This window comes from Porites lutea, chromosome 14 (genome assembly GCF_958299795.1).
Source record: "Porites lutea chromosome 14, jaPorLute2.1, whole genome shotgun sequence".
Taxonomy (NCBI): domain Eukaryota; kingdom Metazoa; phylum Cnidaria; class Anthozoa; order Scleractinia; family Poritidae; genus Porites; species Porites lutea.
The window spans coordinates 10,214,717-10,234,974 of NC_133214.1; the positions used below are offsets into that span (position 1 = coordinate 10,214,717).

Consider the following 20,258-nt stretch of genomic DNA (forward strand, 5'->3'; position numbering starts at 1 on the left):
CCCCTGTCACCAATAAATTGAAGGGGTGGGTGGAATAAAGCCCCAAGTTATCCTTGATTTAATGACTGGGCTTTTCTTCAGACGTCCCTGCACCCCTTCTGACATCCTCAGAAGTCGTAAAGTTCATTCATTACTATTGTAACAATTAAAACACTCAATGTCTGCACAAACGTTTGGGCCATACATTTATTTAGAAAAAAACAGGGGGGCCTTAACAAAAGAATCCAGGGAGAGGAGGATGGGTAAAGCTACCAAAAAAGACCACAACAGTCCTTTTAGCAGACACCAAGCTTGCTATGACTGGAAGAATGTTGAAAGTGTGTATTATGTACATCCTGTTTGTCAGTGCCAAACATTAGGTGACTTTCCTTGTTTCATCACACAAAGTAACAAGTTATTTTTTTTTATTATGAAGTGAAAAGGCCAGTTTGGCTGTGACATTGGTTAATGCAAATAATGATGTCATGGGGCATGCTGCATTCTTTGATTATCCCAATCTGCCAAGTGTGGACCAAAGCAAGTGGGAAGATTGGTTGCACTCAAAATATGACTCTGACAAATGCAATGTAAGTATCACTACACAAGTTCTGTAAAAATAATCAACAATATTAAAGAGAATTTAGAAAGTTACACGTACATGATTGTATAATGACAACAAAATAATTAATGCCTGCCAGTGATTTTGCCTGTTAGCACCAATGATCAATGTATTTTTATATTTGTGGGTGAGTGTGAAAACACACCTTATGCAAATCTTTTGCCCGTGTCCCCTTAGCATTGTTTGTTAAAAAAGAAATAGTTCTGGACCAAAACTTTGTCAATGTGTCAAGCTTGGTTTGCTGAGTACATTGTTTGATTCATACAACACAATGTTCAGCATTTAGTTGACAAGAGTGCCACAGATCCAAACTGAACTTCAAAGTTACATGTATAACTTCATATCTTAGACAACGTCTGGCAAGAAATGAGACAAAACTAGTAACTTATGTGTTCCTTTGACCAATTGTATACTCCTTTTTTGCATAAAAAGTCTTCTTAATCAATTTTCACCAAGTTTAACTCTAGGAAATTGGTTGCCCAACGAAAAGTTTTTGCTACTTTCTTCTTCTAGCCATTGAACAACCTCTTCATGAACTACTTTGTAGCCAAGTCAGACTTTGCATTTGGCTGTGCAACAGAAATTATTAGGTAGGTACAATGTATGCAAGTGTTATGTTTGTGTTTGTTGTTCAGGTAAAGAAAATTTACAATGTGCTGATGTACATGACAGTGCAATTTGTTGGATATTAATAAAAAGATAAAATACAAAATAATGGCTTAGTATACGTGTAAGAGATTCAACCATATGTTTTTCATTAAATACTTCTTGATACTACAAAAAATGTGTTTAATTGCAATGATTTTCCAATTCCTGCTTGTGGGTGCTGAAAAGTGCCTGACTCATGGTGCTGCTGATGATCTTAGATTGTAAGCTCTAACATGCATCTTAGATCTTAGATTTTATTCAAAAACACATATTTTTAATTTTTATTTTTGGAAGTTTATTTACATAGGGTTAACCTCTTAAACTTCCTTTTTAGGGTATTATTTGTGTCGTCTATTTCTTATGATACCTTAAATAAAGTATGTATGTATGTATGTATTGTGCAAAGAAAGAGTTACATTTTAAGGAAAAGCTAATAGATATTGCAAAAATTGTACCTTGTTGACAATGACACATTTGCCCAGCCAAATTCCATGGACAGTGATGAACGTGAATGAACTAGATTTGTTGTTATGTACATTGTTCATGTAGTACTGACATATTTCTAGTTGAATACATACAGCCTACAGCTATTTACATTTTTTCCTTTTTGTATGTTTTTGTAAGGACTGTATTCAACGCTGTTCCTTTTCTTCACTACATCTTCCTTGTTGTGCCAAGAGGTGTTGAAAGAGGTCAGTGAGGAGATTGTTCAATCATGTCCATGTATCCTATTCAATGGTAAATCATAAAAAGATTTTTTTCATGGCAAAAGTACACTAAGCTTTTCTGGCTAGCTTACATGTATTTACAGACACAAGATTCAAAACCCCTACTGGCAGGAAGCAACCAAATGGCTTTTTTAAGAATGACTAAGATTTGAACTCGCAACAATCAAGAAACAAGTCCAACCAATGGACACACGTGTCCTGCATTCATATTGGGTCATCATATCGCTCTTAGTGGGATCACTGGGGTACATGTACATGTACAAAACTTGTTGTTTTGTTTATTGAGGTCTGAGGACTGTGACAATATGTCTCCACTGGTGTTGAACTGCTCTATTTGTGCTTGCCTACATTGCTGTGGTCACAGTTTAAAAACCATGCACCGTTGTTTGTTGCCATTTCATTGATCTTATGTCCCAGCTTTTAAGGCCCTCTCACTACACTACTTTTATTCACTATTGACTAGTTATTCCTTTTCTTAGGATCAACTTTGACTGAGTTGTTTAAACCAATGGCATTCAAGGAAAGTTTTACTGGGAAATTGAATGTTGAGCTTCAAGTGTGTTATCGCCATGATCATTGTGCCAAATTACACATAAGACCAGCAAGGTAAGGTCTTGTTAAAATGTTATTACAGTACAGTGTTTCGTTATACTATTGTTTCATGTACATGGTCGTAGATCAAAATGAAAAAATACATACATTTTTATGCAGCAGTGTTGAATGTACTGTCATGACATTGCAAATTATTCTGCATAAATTTGTCTTTGTACACCCATTGTTTCCCATTGTTACCAATTGCAAAGTGAACAGCCAGAAAATGCCTTATGTATTCAGATTTTTAACTTTTTGTGAAGCCGCAAATACCATATTTCCTCAAATAATAGCTGTCCCTCAAGTAATCACTTCCCTCTATTAATGAAATCGCCCCCCAGTTGGATGGAAATATTTAAAATAATCGCCTCCCCTCCGCTCCTCTCACCATCTTATCTTCCTTTTATCTCCTCCCTGTCAGGTGTAAGTGCAATGTGATCCAGCAAAACTGATTAATGACGATTCAAGCTATGAAAATTAATCAAGGAACTAAATTTGGAACACATAAAAAGCCCATGTTCAGTTAATTTGATGTGATTATTTTTTTATTTAATGGCATAATATAACAAAATATTAGGGCACAACCTCCAGTGAGCTGCAATATTTGAAATAATTGCTTCCCTCAAATAATCCCCTTCCCTCGAATAATCACCCTCTTTTTGTGGGAAAAAAGAAATAATCGCCCCCCGGCTATTATTCGAGGAAATGAGGTATTATAATTACAGGGTTAGGAGATGGTGGAAAATTATTGAGACCCAAACAAAGCTATAACTGTTTTATGAACCACAACACTTGCAATTCGCCTTTTTGCCTATGTTATGCATTTTTCTCAAAAATCTAAAATAAATTTAGACATTAACACTGGTTTAAATTTCCATAGAAATATGTAAAGATTTGGTCAACCTTTTAATATTATCTTATTCTCCTTAAAAATATTATGCACAGAACACAAAAGGTAAGTTTTCAGTGGCCAGTAAGTGATAAATAATGTCTGTAATACTCAGTGGTAAAAAAGATCATTCTTAGGAAATTCAACAAAAATGTAAGATCATAAAGTGATTGCACTCAACTATACAACTGTTATTAAAGTTGTGCAAATATGTATACAGAGAGGCTTAGCAGCAGGTGTAAGGTATTTTATTTTAGCACACATGTACAAATAATTAATTTTATTTGGGGAGGAAGAGAGGGCAAGGAAGTAACATTCCATGAAACATTTTTTTTTCACTAACAGGGTTGAGGATCATGATGACCTTACACCGATTTTCAATCGACAAAGTGATGTGCTCACTTCTACTTATGGTATGCTTACACAATAGACCTTTTTACCGATACGGCGGCCATATTGAATTAATTTGATTTAAGGAGTATTATAGGATGCCCAGGGGGCATGAGCACATTTCGTTTGTTTGTACGAGCGCCTTTCGGGACATTTTTTCTTAAAATTTTCTTAGAATAAGATTGTAATGGGAAAAAAGATAATTGTGCTGTGTTTGGATGTAATAATCATCGCCTTTTTCTAGCTTAGTATTAGAAATATGGTCTTTCACTGTATATTTTTCGGGAAAAAGGTGATCATTATTACATCCAAAAACGGCACAACGATCTTTTTCCCATTACAATCTTATTCTAACAAAATTTTGAGAAAAAATGCCACGAAAAACGCTCGTAAATACAAACAAAATGTGCTCATGCCCCCTGGGCATCCTATAATACTCCTTAAATCGAGTTAATTCAATATGGCCGCCGTATCGGTAAAAAGGTCTATTGTAATTTTCATAATTGTAATAATCTCTGTCATTATAGAATAAAAACTACTAGACCACCCCCGATAATTTGACCATAGGGGTGTTGAGGTGCTAGGAGTGAGGCAAATACATTTCAAAAGAGTTGGGTGTGAGCTTAAATTGTTTGCTACAGTATATGTTGAGGACAAAATATTTGATAGACGGGAACTTGAAGAAATATTATATATTATTGTTTTGTCTGGGAAACCAAACAAACCTTGATGATAAAGGGGGACCATCCTCCAGAAGTAAATGTACATGGATTTCTTTTCTTGTTACAGAGAAACCAACAAGTTAAATACTTCAGTGACTTTTTTTTTTTACTTTAGTGCATTACAGAATGATATACAATTTTTATTTTTATTGTGCTGGTAAAAAGAGATACTAAACAAATCACAAAATTATTTCTTGGATAATGATGGCAATATACTGTGCATGTACATGTATCTGGCTTGAGCTTGTTGTTTTTATCTTTTTCTAACAAGAAACACTTTATCTTTCAGGTGACTTCTTCTTAGCAGAACTCATAGAAGCGCAAGATGAGAAAAATAAATGTGTTGTTGCAGATGTAAGTTAGAGTTAGAAAAGGGAAGTTTGTATGGGATGATGTTCGCTGAAATCCATGTAGCTGACTCAACTCAGTTGTCTATTTGTGAAAAACTTGGTTCTTTGAGTAGTTATTTTGGCTTAAAACTAAGCTAAATCAAAAAAACTGGAATATTAATAAGACAAAGAAATAAATGATTTGTGCATGATTTCAGGCAACAGTGCAACTAATCCACCAATTCTTATTTTTTTTTGGTCTTGAAAATTACAGGTATTCCATAACTAAGGGCACTTACCATTTGTCAGAACTCACCAGCTGCCAGCTGCCAGCTGCCAGCTGCCAGTAGCTATTCAGAACTTTCCAGCTGTTAATCAGACCACTATTAATCAAAACAGGGTCTGGAGGAAGGGTCCTGATTAGTGTTCTCCTTAGCAGGCGTTAACCAGTGAAACTTACCACTTGAAGCAACACTTGAAGTGTTACTAAAATTAAATAAGTAGTAACTAAATTTGCAATTTGTGATCCCTGCCAATCCTCAATTGAAAAGGAAGTAAATATGGAAAAACAAAAAAAAGTACACAGCTATTCTCTCTGATTACTTTATTTGAATGCTGGCTGGTACCTTTAAAAGCACTGCAGGCTAACAATTTTTTTGTGGGCTTCTTTCCCAATTCTTGACTTTCTCGACCAGCAGGAAAAGTTTGCGACTTCTGCGACTTAGTGTTACTAAATTGACCCTAGCCACAAAGGCAGCCTTTATTCATAAAATTCTTTGTTTTGAGGTGTTTAAAATACTTTTCAGTCAATTGGTTGACAGGATGTTCGAAAATAAAATCCTTCATGAATGCGAAAACCTATGGTGCATACATTGTATTTTTGGCCTTACTCATCAAGAATGGTCCCTTACCTACTGAGCTAAAATTTAAGGAGACACCGCATTTCCGCACCTTTTTCAGGAAAATCCTGCATTCTGCTATTTTTTCATCTGTTTCCTGGATTCCTCTTTTGTTTCCAAAAACAATGAAATAAAAATAAGTAACTAACACTAAAGCCCTACAGTTTGGGTTGAAAGAAGACAGATCACTTATATGTAATGCATGCCTGGTTGATTCACATTTGCCACTCAAATATACATGATTTCCCGAATTCCCAACATTAAAGTAAAAAGTCCCACATCACGTGCTTAAAATAATGTTGGTGAATCCCACTTCCTGGGTAGCTGAAAAATCCTGTTTCTTATTAAGATTCAGATTCCTGCACCGAATTTTGGTCAAATCCTGGATCCCTAAAATACTCTTCCAGACCCTGTCAGCTAGATGTATTTATGAAACCTCTGTGGTTACACACATGTAGTGTGCACAGTCATTTCTTGCTTTTGGTGTGTGCTTTGGCTCCCAGACATTTAATATTAGACACTGATTACAAGTTTCCCTACTTGGACTGTGTTACTACATAATTAAGTAGCAGCTACCTTACGACTACTGTACATACAGTTGTTGCTATGGTGTCTTATGGATGTCAATAGGAAGCTGCCTTTTTGTACTCATGCATGCTGCTCTGCCTAAAATGCACTGCGTATTAGTGGCTGCCTTACGTGGACTGAAAAGAGGACTTCCTTACTGGGACTGCACAGTTTTATAAATACTGATGATCAACATAATGACGTCCAATAGGAATACTTACTAGAAGCATTAATTAATACACATGTAGTATTTCTGCTGTGTACATATTCTGGAGGACATGCCTTACATGTATAGAAACTGTTGAGTTGCAGCTTGTACACTCGTGTACATTACACTTGTTAAAAGTGCTGTCAAACATCTCCTGTGAATTACACATAGAAGCTCCCCTGCCTATACTGCTATATCAGTACCCATCTTACGTGTACTCAGGGTTTGCAAATTTTATTGATGAGTGCAGGAGTCAGTATGACTTCTGCTTCACAAATTTTGGAGTCATTTTAGAATATTTGGAGTTGAGTATCACAATGAAAAAAGCCATTTTCAGACTTTCCAGTACGTGGTCCTGGCATGTATACACTATCGTGAGGGATACACGAAGTAGCTGTGGCGGTCCGCTGACCTGGAAAGCGCAAATCCCTGATGGTGGTCATCGAGTAAACTTTGATCGTAATTTACCCTCTGGAGTCAAAGTGGCTCCCTGTTTGTTACCGAAAATTTCTGGAGTCGAAGTGACTCCCTCCGTAACCTCAGTGGAGTCATCTGAACAATTTTGGCGTAAAAATACGCCAAATTTGGCGTATTTGCGAACCCTGTAGTACTGTACATCAAGAGCTGCCCTAAACCGTACATGTACATGTATTAAGCTGTAGTATTAAGTAGAAGCTCAACACTACGTGGACTGTAAGTTGGCAGTATGTAATATTAGGGCCATTTATACGAGGAAAAATAAGATGCGTCTTACATAAGACGCGTCTTAAATAAGACGCGAACTTTCCGTATAAACGGCACATTTCGTCTAAAATAAGACGCAGCTTAGCTAAGACGCGTCTTATTAGATAAGACATGCTCGTATAAATGGTACAGTTCGCGTCTTATTTAAGACGCGTCTTATGTAAGATGCGTCTTATTTTTCCTCTTATAAATGGCCCTATTATCTACTTTTTATTGTTTATGATTATCCACAAGCACTGTGACCGGTGGTTAAGAGTGGTTAATGGTTAAATCAGAGTGTAAATGTACAGTGTAGGTCATTCAAACTCAACAACCACCTGTATAGTCCTAAACAATTTTAAATTGCCTTGTTTATTCTTCTGCAGGTGAAAGGCACAGCAGTTGGATTTATGAGTGTTTGTTCAACTGTGGATGTAGAGTTGCTTAGTAACTGTTTTGACTTGAAACCTTTTAATGGTTTGCAAAAGTTCCAAGGCCAAACACCACCCAGAGGTACATGAAAAAACATTAGACATATTCACTTGTCACAAGACTAAATAAAAAATTAATAAAAGTCACCCAGTAACTTAAACTTGCCTACAATACATGTAATATTTCACCTTTTTCTCATCGAATTGTTCATGTACATGTGTACCTCAGGCTATAGTGTAACTGAGTTTCAAGTGGTTACTGTAAGTAAGGACCATGTAGTCGTGCAAGTATAGTTAATCCAAGTTGCCTAAGGCTAGTAAGATAGTGATTATATCAATGAAGTTAATTGGGCATGTGGGAAAAGAAACTGTATAGGAGAATGCAACTTGCAAAACTGACCAATCATGGTGGTTAACTATTACTGAGAGTTTTTCAATTGTCTTATTTCATTGTAGAATGCCCTTCTAATTTTGGGCTTGTGATTAATTTATTATTAATTGTCTCAGTTCAGTGATCATTGCATTGGAAGTCTGGTGATGTTAAGCTAGCCTCTTCATTCTTTTTATCAGTATTCAATGGAGATGTCAAAACATCTAAGCTTCTGTTCTTTAGGGGACATACATGTAGATCCCAGTGACCTTATGTGTGCATTCTGTCCAGTTCACACCTTCCTATTTAGTTTAACGGCTGTTAAGGTAATATGTGGGTATTCCATAGTGCTGCACTCCACACTATTAAACAACCTGACCCTTACAAGTCATTTGTACTTCATTGGTCCTACACTGTTCGTTACATGTAAGAATATAAAAGTCATGTAGGTCTACTAAGTAGCTTCTTCACAGTTTCTTTTTGTCACATTTAATCTTGTAAAAATGGGATTTTTTTCTCTGCTTTTTTTCTTTAGTTTTAAGTCCTGTGAAATCAACTAGCCCAAACCCATCGGAAGAGAAAGAAGCAACACCAACACCGACGGATGAGCAAACACTGAAGTAAGCTGCTGCAGTGAATTTTGATTGTCTTTATTTTGTACACACATGTAACTGCTGAGTATAACAAGTATTAGTAACAATGACCAATCATCATCATTGTTAAAGCTCACATACACTGTACCTTACTTAGCATACTTTATATTACTCAAAGTTGATTGGCCAGACAGTTTAATCATTTATCCAAACTATCAAGCCAGGTCAGTCCTGTTCTGAAATATCATGCACAAAATTGAACAAATAACTGGTTGCATGAGTGCCAACCTCAAGTGAGTGAAAGTGAGCGACAAAGTTGCAACTGAGATAAGCAACATAAATCAACAGACCACCAAACAAGCAGAAACGGGAAACAGGCTTCGAGAAAGTCTAGCCTGGCCCGAGTATCATTCTTTCATAAGGGATTAGGGAAGAGGAGATTTTAGAGGGGGAGGGGGAAAGAGAGAGAGAGAAAGGGCATTTTTCTCCTTTCACTGTCTTCCATTCTCGTTTCTCTCTTCTCCTTTTCCCCCAGAAATGCTTGATACTCACTCTAGGTCCAGCCCACCAGTTCTGACTTTTGCTGGGTCAATTCAGCCATTTATTTGTAGCTATGGTCATGTTGTTCCACAATTTTATTGACTACATGTACTTCCTTATTCAAAAAAGATTATGAACGTTAGCCCTTATTTCCACAAGAAAGCAAAAACCTGATGAATGATGAACTTTAACACATTACGTAATTGCGCCAAATTTACAGTTGCTAGAAGTACAGTAAGCATGCAGCTTCTACTAAGAAAACAAATTTAAAAGAGCTTTTAAGCATGTTTAAGCTTTGATCTGAATGGAGGCTTTAGCTTCACTGTTCATAACTTAGCCATTATCTGACTGTGGTATATTATTTTATTACATTTTCTTCTGAGTCTAACTGAATTTCACTTGTCTTGAAATTTAAAAAGATAAGCTGTAGGTCATGACCTTATTCACAGTATTTTGCTATTTAACTATTGAAGTCCAAGTTTACCAACTTCTTTTTAAATAATTTTTTAATTTGAATTACATCCACCTTTTTACACCAGACCAACAGACTCAGTGATTGAAGATAGAGTAGCTGAAGATGTTAAGGTAAATTTTTAAAAGAAGGTTTCCCTGTCTACTCGATGGTTGATTTGATTCCCCACATATTGTTTTTTAAATTCATTTTTTTACTGATCTACAGCAGGCAAAGGAATCAAGCTCTGGTGAAGCAAGTGCATTTTGTATCCAGTTGTTCTGTATTGATGAAAAACACGAAATGAGGTTGGTGACAAGATTACATTGGATGTCTTTAGGTTATTGGATTGCTTTACAGGGCTTCACATTGTGTAATTTTGCTTTAGAGGGAGAGGAGTTTCTTTCAAAATTTGCCCTTTCGGTACCTATGTTTTGCATATTTACAGAAGCAAAGACATATGATATGATTTATTGTATTTAAGGTAATTGTCTTGTAGGGAATGAATATTAAATCTAGTGTCAGGGAGTACCTCAGGGAGGTATTCTATGAAATAGACCCGTCCACGTTGTTTTTAACTTTTGACTGGGACTGGTTAGCAAAATCCGTCAACGCGTATGGAAAGAACGTCTTAAAATCAGTAAAGTTGCCAAGTATGGGTGTGTTCGTATCCAAAAACGGATTTTCGGTCCTAGATTTGCCGGATTTCGCGGTCGAAAGGAACGTGAAATCCAAAATTGGATTTGTAACCTTGGTAACCTTTCGCAAACGCGTGCAATATGTATGACAGCTTTTCAAGAAATGACGTGTTTTCTACTGTTTGTCAAATTATGGGATTATAGGGTGCAGAATTTTGTGGTCGGCAATTCGAAAAGCGACGATGGAACATAAGCAGATCAAGAAAGAAGCGCGTTGAAGTTGAAAATTGGCTAAAGCCGTTGTCGTTTCAGTTTCGTAACTGGGATTTTTTTTTTTGTAACACGATCCAGTGCCTATCGCGTCTATAAGCGAGTTTGTATATAGATAACGGTTCATTTGTCCCTTTTACTTATTTGTGTTTTTAAGCAATCTTTAGCGACAAATGGTTAGTACATGGATATTTTACTGTACCAGGAACAATCTCCCAGTGTTTTCAGATATTTACGGCAAATGGCAGTAACGAGGAAACCCAACGAGTATATTTCATCTGGAAGTACCGCTGGCATCATCTGACTAATTTCGGATCCACTGTGAATGGAACAGCGTAGATCACTAATCCGTCAATCTGGATTTGGATTATTCAGATTTCAAGTCCAATAAATCCTTTTTCATAGAGGATTCGCCGGATCAAAAATACGGATTTGGATTTGCCGAAAGGAACGCGAAATCCGTTTTAAGTTCTAAAATCCCTTTTCGGGTTCACCGAAAGGAACGCACCTTTTGTAAGTGTTTTGTTGAAAAATAACGTAGACATAGCTATGCAACGTCGCGATTTTGTAGACGTTTGTATGGTGAATAGAAAGTTTGTGCCCTCACCAACTGAAGTAAGGCGTGAACACCTTATGTGTAGCGTAATCACATCACGTGTCGGGGCTCTTTGACCAGGAGAAAGTCCAAAATCCTGAATTAAGTTGAGTGCATTTGTTTGTTTTGTTTTGTTTTTCAGGTCTACAGACTTTCTTCCAGCTGTGTTTGATTTGTTTCCTGTAAGTAAAAGACAAGAAGAATTAAACAATGATATCTTAGTTTGATGAAAAAGCACATCTTTTTTGCGGGGGGGTGGGGGGGGGGGGGGGAGGCGGATAACGAGTGCACAGTGTCTCCAGGTGATGTCCATCATTTTGGATTTTATAGAAAAAAAATCAGAGGAAGACTGGGCAAAGCAGGTAGTGCGATAAACGTGGCGTTCTTTCATCTCCATTTGGTTGAATTTTGTTAGATTCATACGTGTCTCACGCCCCCGAAACTGGTCGCAATGTAGGTTAAGAATGAAAAGGTTATGAAGCATTTACTGTACCACAAGCTGAAAGATATATAATAGTGCAAGGGCAAGTTTATTTTTGTAGAGTTGATAGATCGTACATGTAGTTAAGGACAATAACTGACTGACACAAGATTAATTTTCTTAGGACAAAGATTACTGCATTCTGACAATGCCTCACCTAGTACCAGAATTCCCTCTTCTACAGTCTTTTGTAGTAAGTTGTTTTTGTTTATTTGGAATGATTATAGGTCTTATCATTGATAACATTGGTATAGTCTGAATTCAACTCACATAATTGATCAGTTAAGTGAGTGAAAACACTTTGGGTCGTATACAAAGACTAACTTTGGACGCAGTGTAAGAAATCATTGAACCTCCAGATCTCTTTCTACATGTAAAAGGGTTATTTTAAGAAGAGAGGATATGCTATATGCTTTCAAGAAAGTATTCGTGATAAACGGTGCTTAGATCAAAACGTTGGGCAAAATAAAAAAAATGTCTTAAAACGCGGTTTTGTTAAACACTGGCTTAACTTCGCTTAAATAACCGGCCCTTGAGGATTTACGTACAGTTTATAGTGGAGCTAAGAACAACGTTTGATCACGACACCTTAGTACAAATGCCGTTGCGTCAGAGTTGATAAAAGCAGTCAAACCTTCTCTTAAGCGTTATTTGAATTTCCCTATTTTTTTGCTGAAGTTGATCAAAACCTTTTTTAAATTACTCAATCTGACAGGCAGTTATTTCATTTTGTTTTAGAGAGTAACTCCAAGAAAATACAGTACTTTGTCCCAGGAACTTTATATCTTTCACAGATGGGGACTCATTGAGTAAGCTTTTCTTTTTGCTTTTGCCTCTTATAAACACCATCGCAACTACCATACATGTAAAACATTACTGCGTATCTTTCCTTTTTCCCCTTTCGTACCTTCCTGTCCCTATTAAAACACATTTTAACGCAGTCTTGTTTTTCCGATCGTGCTCTCGGTGGGAAACAAGTATATTTTATCCATGCAGTAAATAATCTCTTTGTCTTGAGTTTTGGAAATTAAAGGAGCTTACTTCTGTGCTACTTCTTTAGACCCTTCTCACACTGGGAGACGTATTCTCGTTTGAAAACAAGGGCATTTTTGAGCTTTGACCTTGCGTACATACTTAAACGTTCAAAAAGAAAGGTTTTTGAAAACCATCTCGAACGCTTAGACTTTTGAAAACGGAGCTCTATTGTGATAGTGTGAAAGGGCCGGAAAAATTAAGACGTCAAAGCTATTCATGCATGACCCACCTATCGGCATAAACAAGCAGTACCATATGAACTAATGTCAACAGACGTCAACCAATCATTTGCGCTTTTTGGCGTTTTCAAAACGTGTCCGCGCGAAGAGTAGAAACGAAAATAACTGTTCTTGGTTTGTCAGTCTTTTAAATCGGAAAAATCAAATGGGTTAAAATTTTGCTTTTTCAAAATCATTAAATTATCTGTCATATTGAAAAATATATTAAGTTTCTAAACATATTTTGCAGATCATTTCATGTCCGGCCATGTACTTCAGCTGACACAGAAGGAATTCGGTCAGTTGTATCTCAGCTACATGGTGCAGATATAATAATGAGGTAAGTAGAAAACTGTTTTCGGCTTGGGTTGGCACTTTGTCTTGGTGGTGAGGCTTAGGTGTCTCACTGACCTAAAACTATGAGCTCTGCCACACTTGGACTCCTGGGTTTAACTATGCAGAAAAGCGCCTGTTCCCACAAGATTTTGGGTCGAGTGGGGTAGTAACCACGCACTCTCTTAAAACCATGTGGGTTGCAGAAATCCCTGTAAGAATCAGAGAACTTATTCGGCGTCCTACATGCCACTGGTCGCGGACGGAAAGTTCCAAGGCGGATTGAATCTCGAATAGATATAACATGAGGCAGTGTACGGGTAGTCCGCCCCCAGGTTGAGTACTGCTCAAGTGTTTGGTACCCCCGCCCAGGCGTTGAGAATCGAAAGGATACAGCGCTGCGCGGCTCGGTGGTGCTTGCGCCGATACAACAACACATCTAGGGTCACCAACATGCTTGAACACCTGAGATGGCGTACCTTTGGGCAATGTCGGATTAACAGTCGGCTCACGACCCTCTTTAAGATCACCTGGGGGCTCCTCTCTGTTAACTCACAGGGGCTACTGCGCCCTGTCATGCGCAGGACACGTCGTTCGCACTTGGAAAGTTTCATCCCCCGTTAAACTAGCCTTTCCTCTGATATGTTTCCTTTTTTTAAGAAGAATTATTCAGTGGAACAATTTGCCCGCTTCTGTCTTTAGCGAACACTGCTCTTTTGATACTTTCAAAGCCTATGTAAGCTGCCTAAATCATCTACCCCTTTATTAGCCTATTAAGTAAACTGTTCTTTTTTTTTTTGCTGACCAACCCAGCCAATAATCCTCAAATGTGAGGGATAGGCTGTACGCGGTAACGTAAAGTAAAGTGTAAGGTAACTTTTATGACGCAATGCAGAACAGAGAATGGATTGTTTTCGAGCGAACAAGTGATACAGAACAGAGAATCCACGAACGTTTGTGAGTCACGTGCTCATCCCGTCTTCAACCAATCGTCGACAGGAGTTGATTCATTTGCATCATACGCGTATAGCTGTCGCATTTTCCCGCTGGAATTTTTTATTGCCTGCCGCTAAGAAAAAATAATAACCCCGCAAAATTGATTGTGTCTTTGAAGCAAAATAATTCGGAGGGCTTCATCGGCGCACCATAAATCTTTTTTTTCTGGGCCAGGTTGTTCAAAGCTGGGTTAAGATAACCCAGGGTTAGTGTAAAATTTGAATTCAGATATAAAAGCTTCAAAAGTAAATTCAGTTTGATTCTTTTTGTCATCGAGTTGATGGTTGGATGCTCTTAAAAATAACAGAGAAAATTATCCGAAAAAATGCTTTGAACAAAAGAAAAAGAAACCTGGGTTAAATTTAACCCTGGGTTAAGCACTAATCGGACTTCGAACAAATGGGCCCGGAAAAGTAGACTTCCTAAGCTTTAAAAAGAGACCAAATATAATGTTCGCGAATTCTTAGTTCGCTTATAAGACCACTTAATTTTACGCAAAATGACCTGTGCGCAACTTCGGACAAAAACACGAAACTTCAGTATCTCGAAAAAATATGCTATGTAAAGTCGGGATTTCAAATTGTTTATGCAGTAGAACAGTTTAGTTCACTATTTTCAAGGTAATTTTTGCTTGCGCAATCAAATTGAGTTCAAACTATTTTTCGTAAACGAACTGAACAGCGCGCGCGTATACGTAAAAAATATTTGCTCGTTGGCACTTAGCGATAGCTACAACTAGTTTACATTTGTTCTCTTTGTTAAATGCTTTTCCATTTGTACAAATGCATCTTGTCTCTTGTTTTGCAGAGATGTTCAGCAATATAATTCAGACCGTAGAGACCCAGTATGTATCTTGTATGTCTTAGCTTGGGAAAAACATGGTGAATCCTATCGTTCAGCTTGTTACCAAAAGTGAACGTCACCTTACCTTACAAATGGTTCTTTAGTGACTTCTTTATAAGTAAAACAGATTGTATTAATAACGAACAAATTCAACCACCACTATGGTGACGAAGTTACCACACATATAGAGTAAAGAAATACATGGTAACCGGCTAGTCTGTGATCATTGTCTCCATTGGTGGATATCGTGAGAAGGCTTGCGCAAGTGACACGCAAAAGGGGATGGGAGAGCGAGGGGCGGGAAAAGAAAGGAAAGCCCTTCTTCCTTTGCTCCTCGCGTCTTGCCGTTCGCTCACTGATTGTTTTGTTCGCCACTCGTAATGGAGAGCTTGCTCGCAGGCTACTTGAGCACTTAGAGTCATTAAAGCTTGACTATCCAATTACAACAGAGAAACGAACCTCGTAAAACAAAGAAGACTGGCTGCAATCGACCAACTGTCGCTAACCTCCATCCCACTCAAAAGGACGATCGAGTCGCGTGGGTGATGTTTTTTTGACTCCCGATTACTAAATAGCAAATTAAATGACAACCACAGTAATCAATTTTAGCTGCCCTCTTTCTAAAGCACTGTAGTCTTAAATTTTAAACTTTTGCTAAACCCCCTATGTATCCTGTTTTTATCTTTAATTGCTTGTATTTTCTTTAGGATGGAACAGAGGTTCAATGTTTTGTTGCTCAATGTATGGATCAAGTTGTGGGCGTTGCCCTGCTTAGAAGAGAGGAGGTTTGCAATTTCGTCATGTATGAAAATTACAACCACTAACTGCCCACAGAGCTTAAAGAAGAAATTGAATTCCAGGTTGTCCATGAGCCCAGCATTCCGCTCAGCTGTGGCAGTCGCTTGCCTTGTCTGAGTTAGCTAGAAGATAAGTTGTCTGAGCCCTTGCCAAGGCAATTCATCTTCAAGAGAGCATGAAAAGTTACTTTCCGTGAGGGCAAGTCACCTATCCCCGGACGACCTGAAAGGACTATTTTCGAGCTCTGTCCCAGCTCTTTAAAAGTTGCAAGGTGACAATTGGCCGAAAGTGTGAGTGAAAAACTTTGTGGTTGTTTTTATTCATGCCTTGATCGCATGAGTGAACGGCTTTGATTATTAATAAAATACTAATGCTTGCAACGGTAAAAAGGTTTCATTTTCTTAAATTTCGTCCCGCTTATGTATCAAAATTCTGCTCAATTGTGTTTGTATGTGTAATCAAATGGTGACGAGTGAAATTATTCCCTAATTTGACGAGTATACCATTTGATTACCTATTAATATCATGGGTGACGAATTACGTTAGCAATCGAGGATTTTTGACTTGTTTGCAGGATCGTATCGATCGATCGTGAACTCCACTCTTTCAAACGTTTAGAGCTAAAATTTGGCCTAAGTTTTCAGAATTTTTCCACTACATACCTCTAAGAATCCTTCTTGATGTGCTCTTTCGTGTGTTCAGGTTTTCTAAAGCGTTTTTTTATGCCCCGACATCTTCATTCATTACATTTTAAAACTTCCTCGCCATCTTGAAACGGAGACGTACGGCAGGTTGCCATGGCAATTAGGTAATTTCACATGTGAAATTACAAATTAACGCTGAAATTTCGCGCCAAAATTAAGGAGTAATTCGTCACCTATGATATTACATCTTATATCATCAAAGACCACCAGACTCCTAACTTGCAGTACTGGTATGTTTTTTTAACCTCGACCTCAACCCAATATTCTTCCCCTAGAAAAAGGGCTGGGCACCCCTGAGAGGAGGTTTTGTTTTTTATTAACATAGTACGTAGACTGTAAATGGTCTTGTTTTCCTTCTTTCTAGGATATTGAATTTATACGTTCTCATTACAACATTGAAGATTTCATCTACTTCAACCACCACAGAAGAGACGAGCATTCGCATCTGTATCATTTTGCGCTCAATCCAGTATTTCAGCAATATTCCAAACACTTCTTAAAGGTGAGAAAAAATCTGACATTCGTACAGCACTGTGGTACTGTATGACCTAACGTATAAACCATTAAACCAACAGTTCATTGATTCGCTTTTCGATCTGCTTTCAGTGACACAAGGGCTATCAACTTAGTACCGTTGCATTTATAAGCTTAGCCTGCAGAACAGGCGTTATTTTTTCTCTTTTTTCAGGCTAGTGGAGGAGAGCGCGAATCAAGCGAGACACATGTTTCCTTCGCCGCACGTGTCTCATGATCCACCATCCACTTCATGTTCGTTAACCCGAAAAACGCGAAAGATTAGCGCCTGTTATATATCCCACTATAATCTCTTTGGCAAACTCAAAATCCTTAGGTCACTTTCTCGATTACCCCAAATCACGAAAAATGACAAAAGCAAACTTTTCGTTACTTGCTTGCTTGTGTTTCCTTGCCGTAAATGCTGGTTTATTGGAATTTTTGTTTTGTTTTGTTTCTTTTCTTTTGAAGTTTTTATTACTAAATCATCACCCGGTTTCTTTGGATTTCTAGGTAATTAAGTTAAGATGATAAGTGTGTTTGGAGAGGTGGATTATGTGTTAAAGATCTTTAACAGACTCCTGTGTAATGTTCTGATAGTTTGTCGGAGTGAGTTTTCGTGTAGCTCAAGTAGTTTACGTTAGGCTAGAGCCAACTATTTTCAAATATATCTCCTTAATAGGAAGTGTTGCGGTTGGCACACAAATCGTGTCTATACTACCCAGTCTATCCTCAATACTCCACACAAGAAGTAAGTGTTTCCACTGCTTTAAGTTAAGTTCATAAAGCGTCAACGCGGACAAGTGTATTTGACTACAAGGTCTGTAATGATACCCAGGCTTTTAACCAAACTGTATCCTGTACGACAATGTTAAGGAGGACGGAAGAGAAACACGCGCCTCAGAATAACGACCCCTTTCTCTTTTTCCTTTTTTTTTTTTGTTTCTCTCCCTTCCCTCCCCTCCCCGCCTGTTTATGCAGGCTAACTAGACTACTGAAATTGAAAGGATTAAAACATCGCATCACAAACATGCCATTATTACCAGTTTTAGTAGCGGCACGTTATATAATTGTATTTTGAAATATTTTCTTTTATTCTCATTAAGCCTAGTACTTTGATCGTAAACCTTGACTTCACATGCATACTGCGATGATTGCTCCTACTGGAAATATCAGCTACAAATTAACAAAGTAGCAGACTATTTATGTCTAGAGGTATTAAAGAAGAAGTTTTTGTATCTCTCTCAGGAATCCAAACCCCACACAACAGTCACCGCCTTGAATGATCTCGTTCCTATAAGGTGAGTCGATAACGCCTGTTTGCAGTTTTTCTTTGCTGCCCGAGTCGCATTTTTTATGAGGTGTTAGAGGGATATAGAATAACGTTTACGGCAAACGGTAAACGCCGCAAGCAACCGCGGTGGTGCAAACAGTCCTACGCAGTGAATCGCCACTATCGCCTGATAAAGACCAGCATTATGCGGTCGAAGCGTTGCGATCAATATCTAAATGACAATCGTGAGACAAACGATAAACGAGACCCTTTATAAACGCCAATTGGTACCACGTGACAAAGTTTCCCCTTTATTTGTCGTTTAGTGTTCATTATGTTTAAACGAAAATGTGTTTTTTCATGTCAGGGTCATTCAATAGGATCTTTCTGGAGAGCTTTTATTTCCTCATTCCCCAATTTGAGAAGTTGTCCACTACAAATTGACGTTTCCCGTTTACCGTAAATGTGATTCGGAATCTCTCTATCAACATGAAAAGTTCGTGACTGATGATCTTGATGTTCTTTTCAACAGAGCACGTCGCCAAATAATTTATCCATTGGATCAACTTGGAGGCAACGCTCCATCAGAACGCATTGTAACAGTAAAGGTATCTTCGTGTTACATTCTGCTGCTTGTCTTTCATGTGTTTTACATTTGTTGCTTACAGCATAACAGATGATCTTTAACCATATCATTTTATTATGTCTATACAGGAACCCTATTCTCTGACTCATTTGAACAGAAAACTGACCTTGGAACCAAAGGTGAGAATTTATCCCACGCCATAGAAAATACGGGTAATCAGAAAGCTAGAAACCATGGCATATTCTGCGGTATGCAATGGGAAGTGTTTTAATAAAAAAAAATCCTTGCTTGCAGCCTTCACATCAAGTAATATATCAAACAGCAGGGGTGTTTCATGTGATATCTAACAACCGAAAAGTGTATTAGAAAGGGCAAATCAAACAGACTTCAGGTCTTTGATATATTTAATTAAATAATCGATAGTTCTTGGAAAATTCAAGCAAACCTTCGTCACGGATTTTTCTGTCAGTGTTTTCTCTTCTAAAAAAAGATAACGATACTTCATAATCTGTAATACGTGAGAGACATATATAGAGGATATTACACGGTGGCGAGAAGATATGAATTTTATGTTCGAGTGGCAAGAACAATATCTCACGAGTGAGCGAAGCGAACGAGTGAGATATTGTTCTTGCCACGAGAACATAAAATTCATATCTTCGAGCCAACGTGTAATGTTCTTTTTATTATATGGAGAAACCAATTCAACAAAAGCAAAAGGCGGGAATCGTGACGTCATTGAACGATACGACACTCACAAAGGTGACATACGGAAAATACGCCACTCGGGTCCCGGATGAAGTGGCGTATGGAATCTACGAGTGTTTTAGTTCCCAGTAAAACACTCTCCTCCATATAATAATGAAACGTATATTACAAAATCATGAAGTATCGTGATCTATTTAAAAATCGAGAATTTCAGATCTGAAAACTATCTTGGTGAGCAACATAGCTCCACAGCGTTAAACCCGGAGGCCCGTAAAAAAAACTGAACCACTCCTGCATTCAATAACACAGCTTTGATACTACTGGTTTGACTGTTCAATTAAAATATTCTTATTAGTATTTTCGTATGGTACCACGTTTTTTTCAGTAATTCAATATTTTGCGCGGAATTTTTCTACCCTCTTGCAAGAAAAGAGAGTTAGTGATTTAAGAAGAACACAGTGCAGACCTTCTTTTTGTATTTCTCTTTAGGTTACCATCAATGCCCGTATTGTGGTAGTTGGAGCATCGGATGTTGGAATATCTTTTCTTGAAACGCTGGTGTTTTGGTAAGAGGCGATAGTGGAGCAAAT

At 37.7% G+C, this 20,258-nt stretch overlaps 1 protein-coding gene across 1 annotated transcript in view; it reads left to right on the forward strand.

Annotated features, from left to right (window-relative positions):
• Window positions 1-20,258, forward strand: part of LOC140924336 (cilia- and flagella-associated protein 61-like) — a 47,818-nt gene that overhangs the window by 746 nt on the left and 26,814 nt on the right. Inside the window, exons 3-24 of the mRNA XM_073374365.1 lie at window positions 416-566; window positions 1,112-1,188; window positions 1,871-1,938; window positions 2,454-2,580; window positions 3,800-3,867; window positions 4,856-4,920; window positions 7,679-7,805; window positions 8,629-8,713; window positions 9,766-9,811; window positions 9,906-9,985; window positions 11,323-11,362; window positions 11,786-11,854; window positions 12,400-12,470; window positions 13,165-13,254; window positions 15,051-15,087; window positions 15,794-15,871; window positions 16,953-17,090; window positions 17,784-17,852; window positions 18,350-18,402; window positions 18,907-18,982; window positions 19,089-19,139; window positions 20,158-20,234. Coding sequence (XP_073230466.1) covers window positions 416-566; window positions 1,112-1,188; window positions 1,871-1,938; window positions 2,454-2,580; window positions 3,800-3,867; window positions 4,856-4,920; window positions 7,679-7,805; window positions 8,629-8,713; window positions 9,766-9,811; window positions 9,906-9,985; window positions 11,323-11,362; window positions 11,786-11,854; window positions 12,400-12,470; window positions 13,165-13,254; window positions 15,051-15,087; window positions 15,794-15,871; window positions 16,953-17,090; window positions 17,784-17,852; window positions 18,350-18,402; window positions 18,907-18,982; window positions 19,089-19,139; window positions 20,158-20,234 — 1,743 coding nt within the window. The remainder of the gene's footprint in view (window positions 1-415; window positions 567-1,111; window positions 1,189-1,870; window positions 1,939-2,453; window positions 2,581-3,799; window positions 3,868-4,855; window positions 4,921-7,678; window positions 7,806-8,628; window positions 8,714-9,765; window positions 9,812-9,905; window positions 9,986-11,322; window positions 11,363-11,785; window positions 11,855-12,399; window positions 12,471-13,164; window positions 13,255-15,050; window positions 15,088-15,793; window positions 15,872-16,952; window positions 17,091-17,783; window positions 17,853-18,349; window positions 18,403-18,906; window positions 18,983-19,088; window positions 19,140-20,157; window positions 20,235-20,258) is intronic.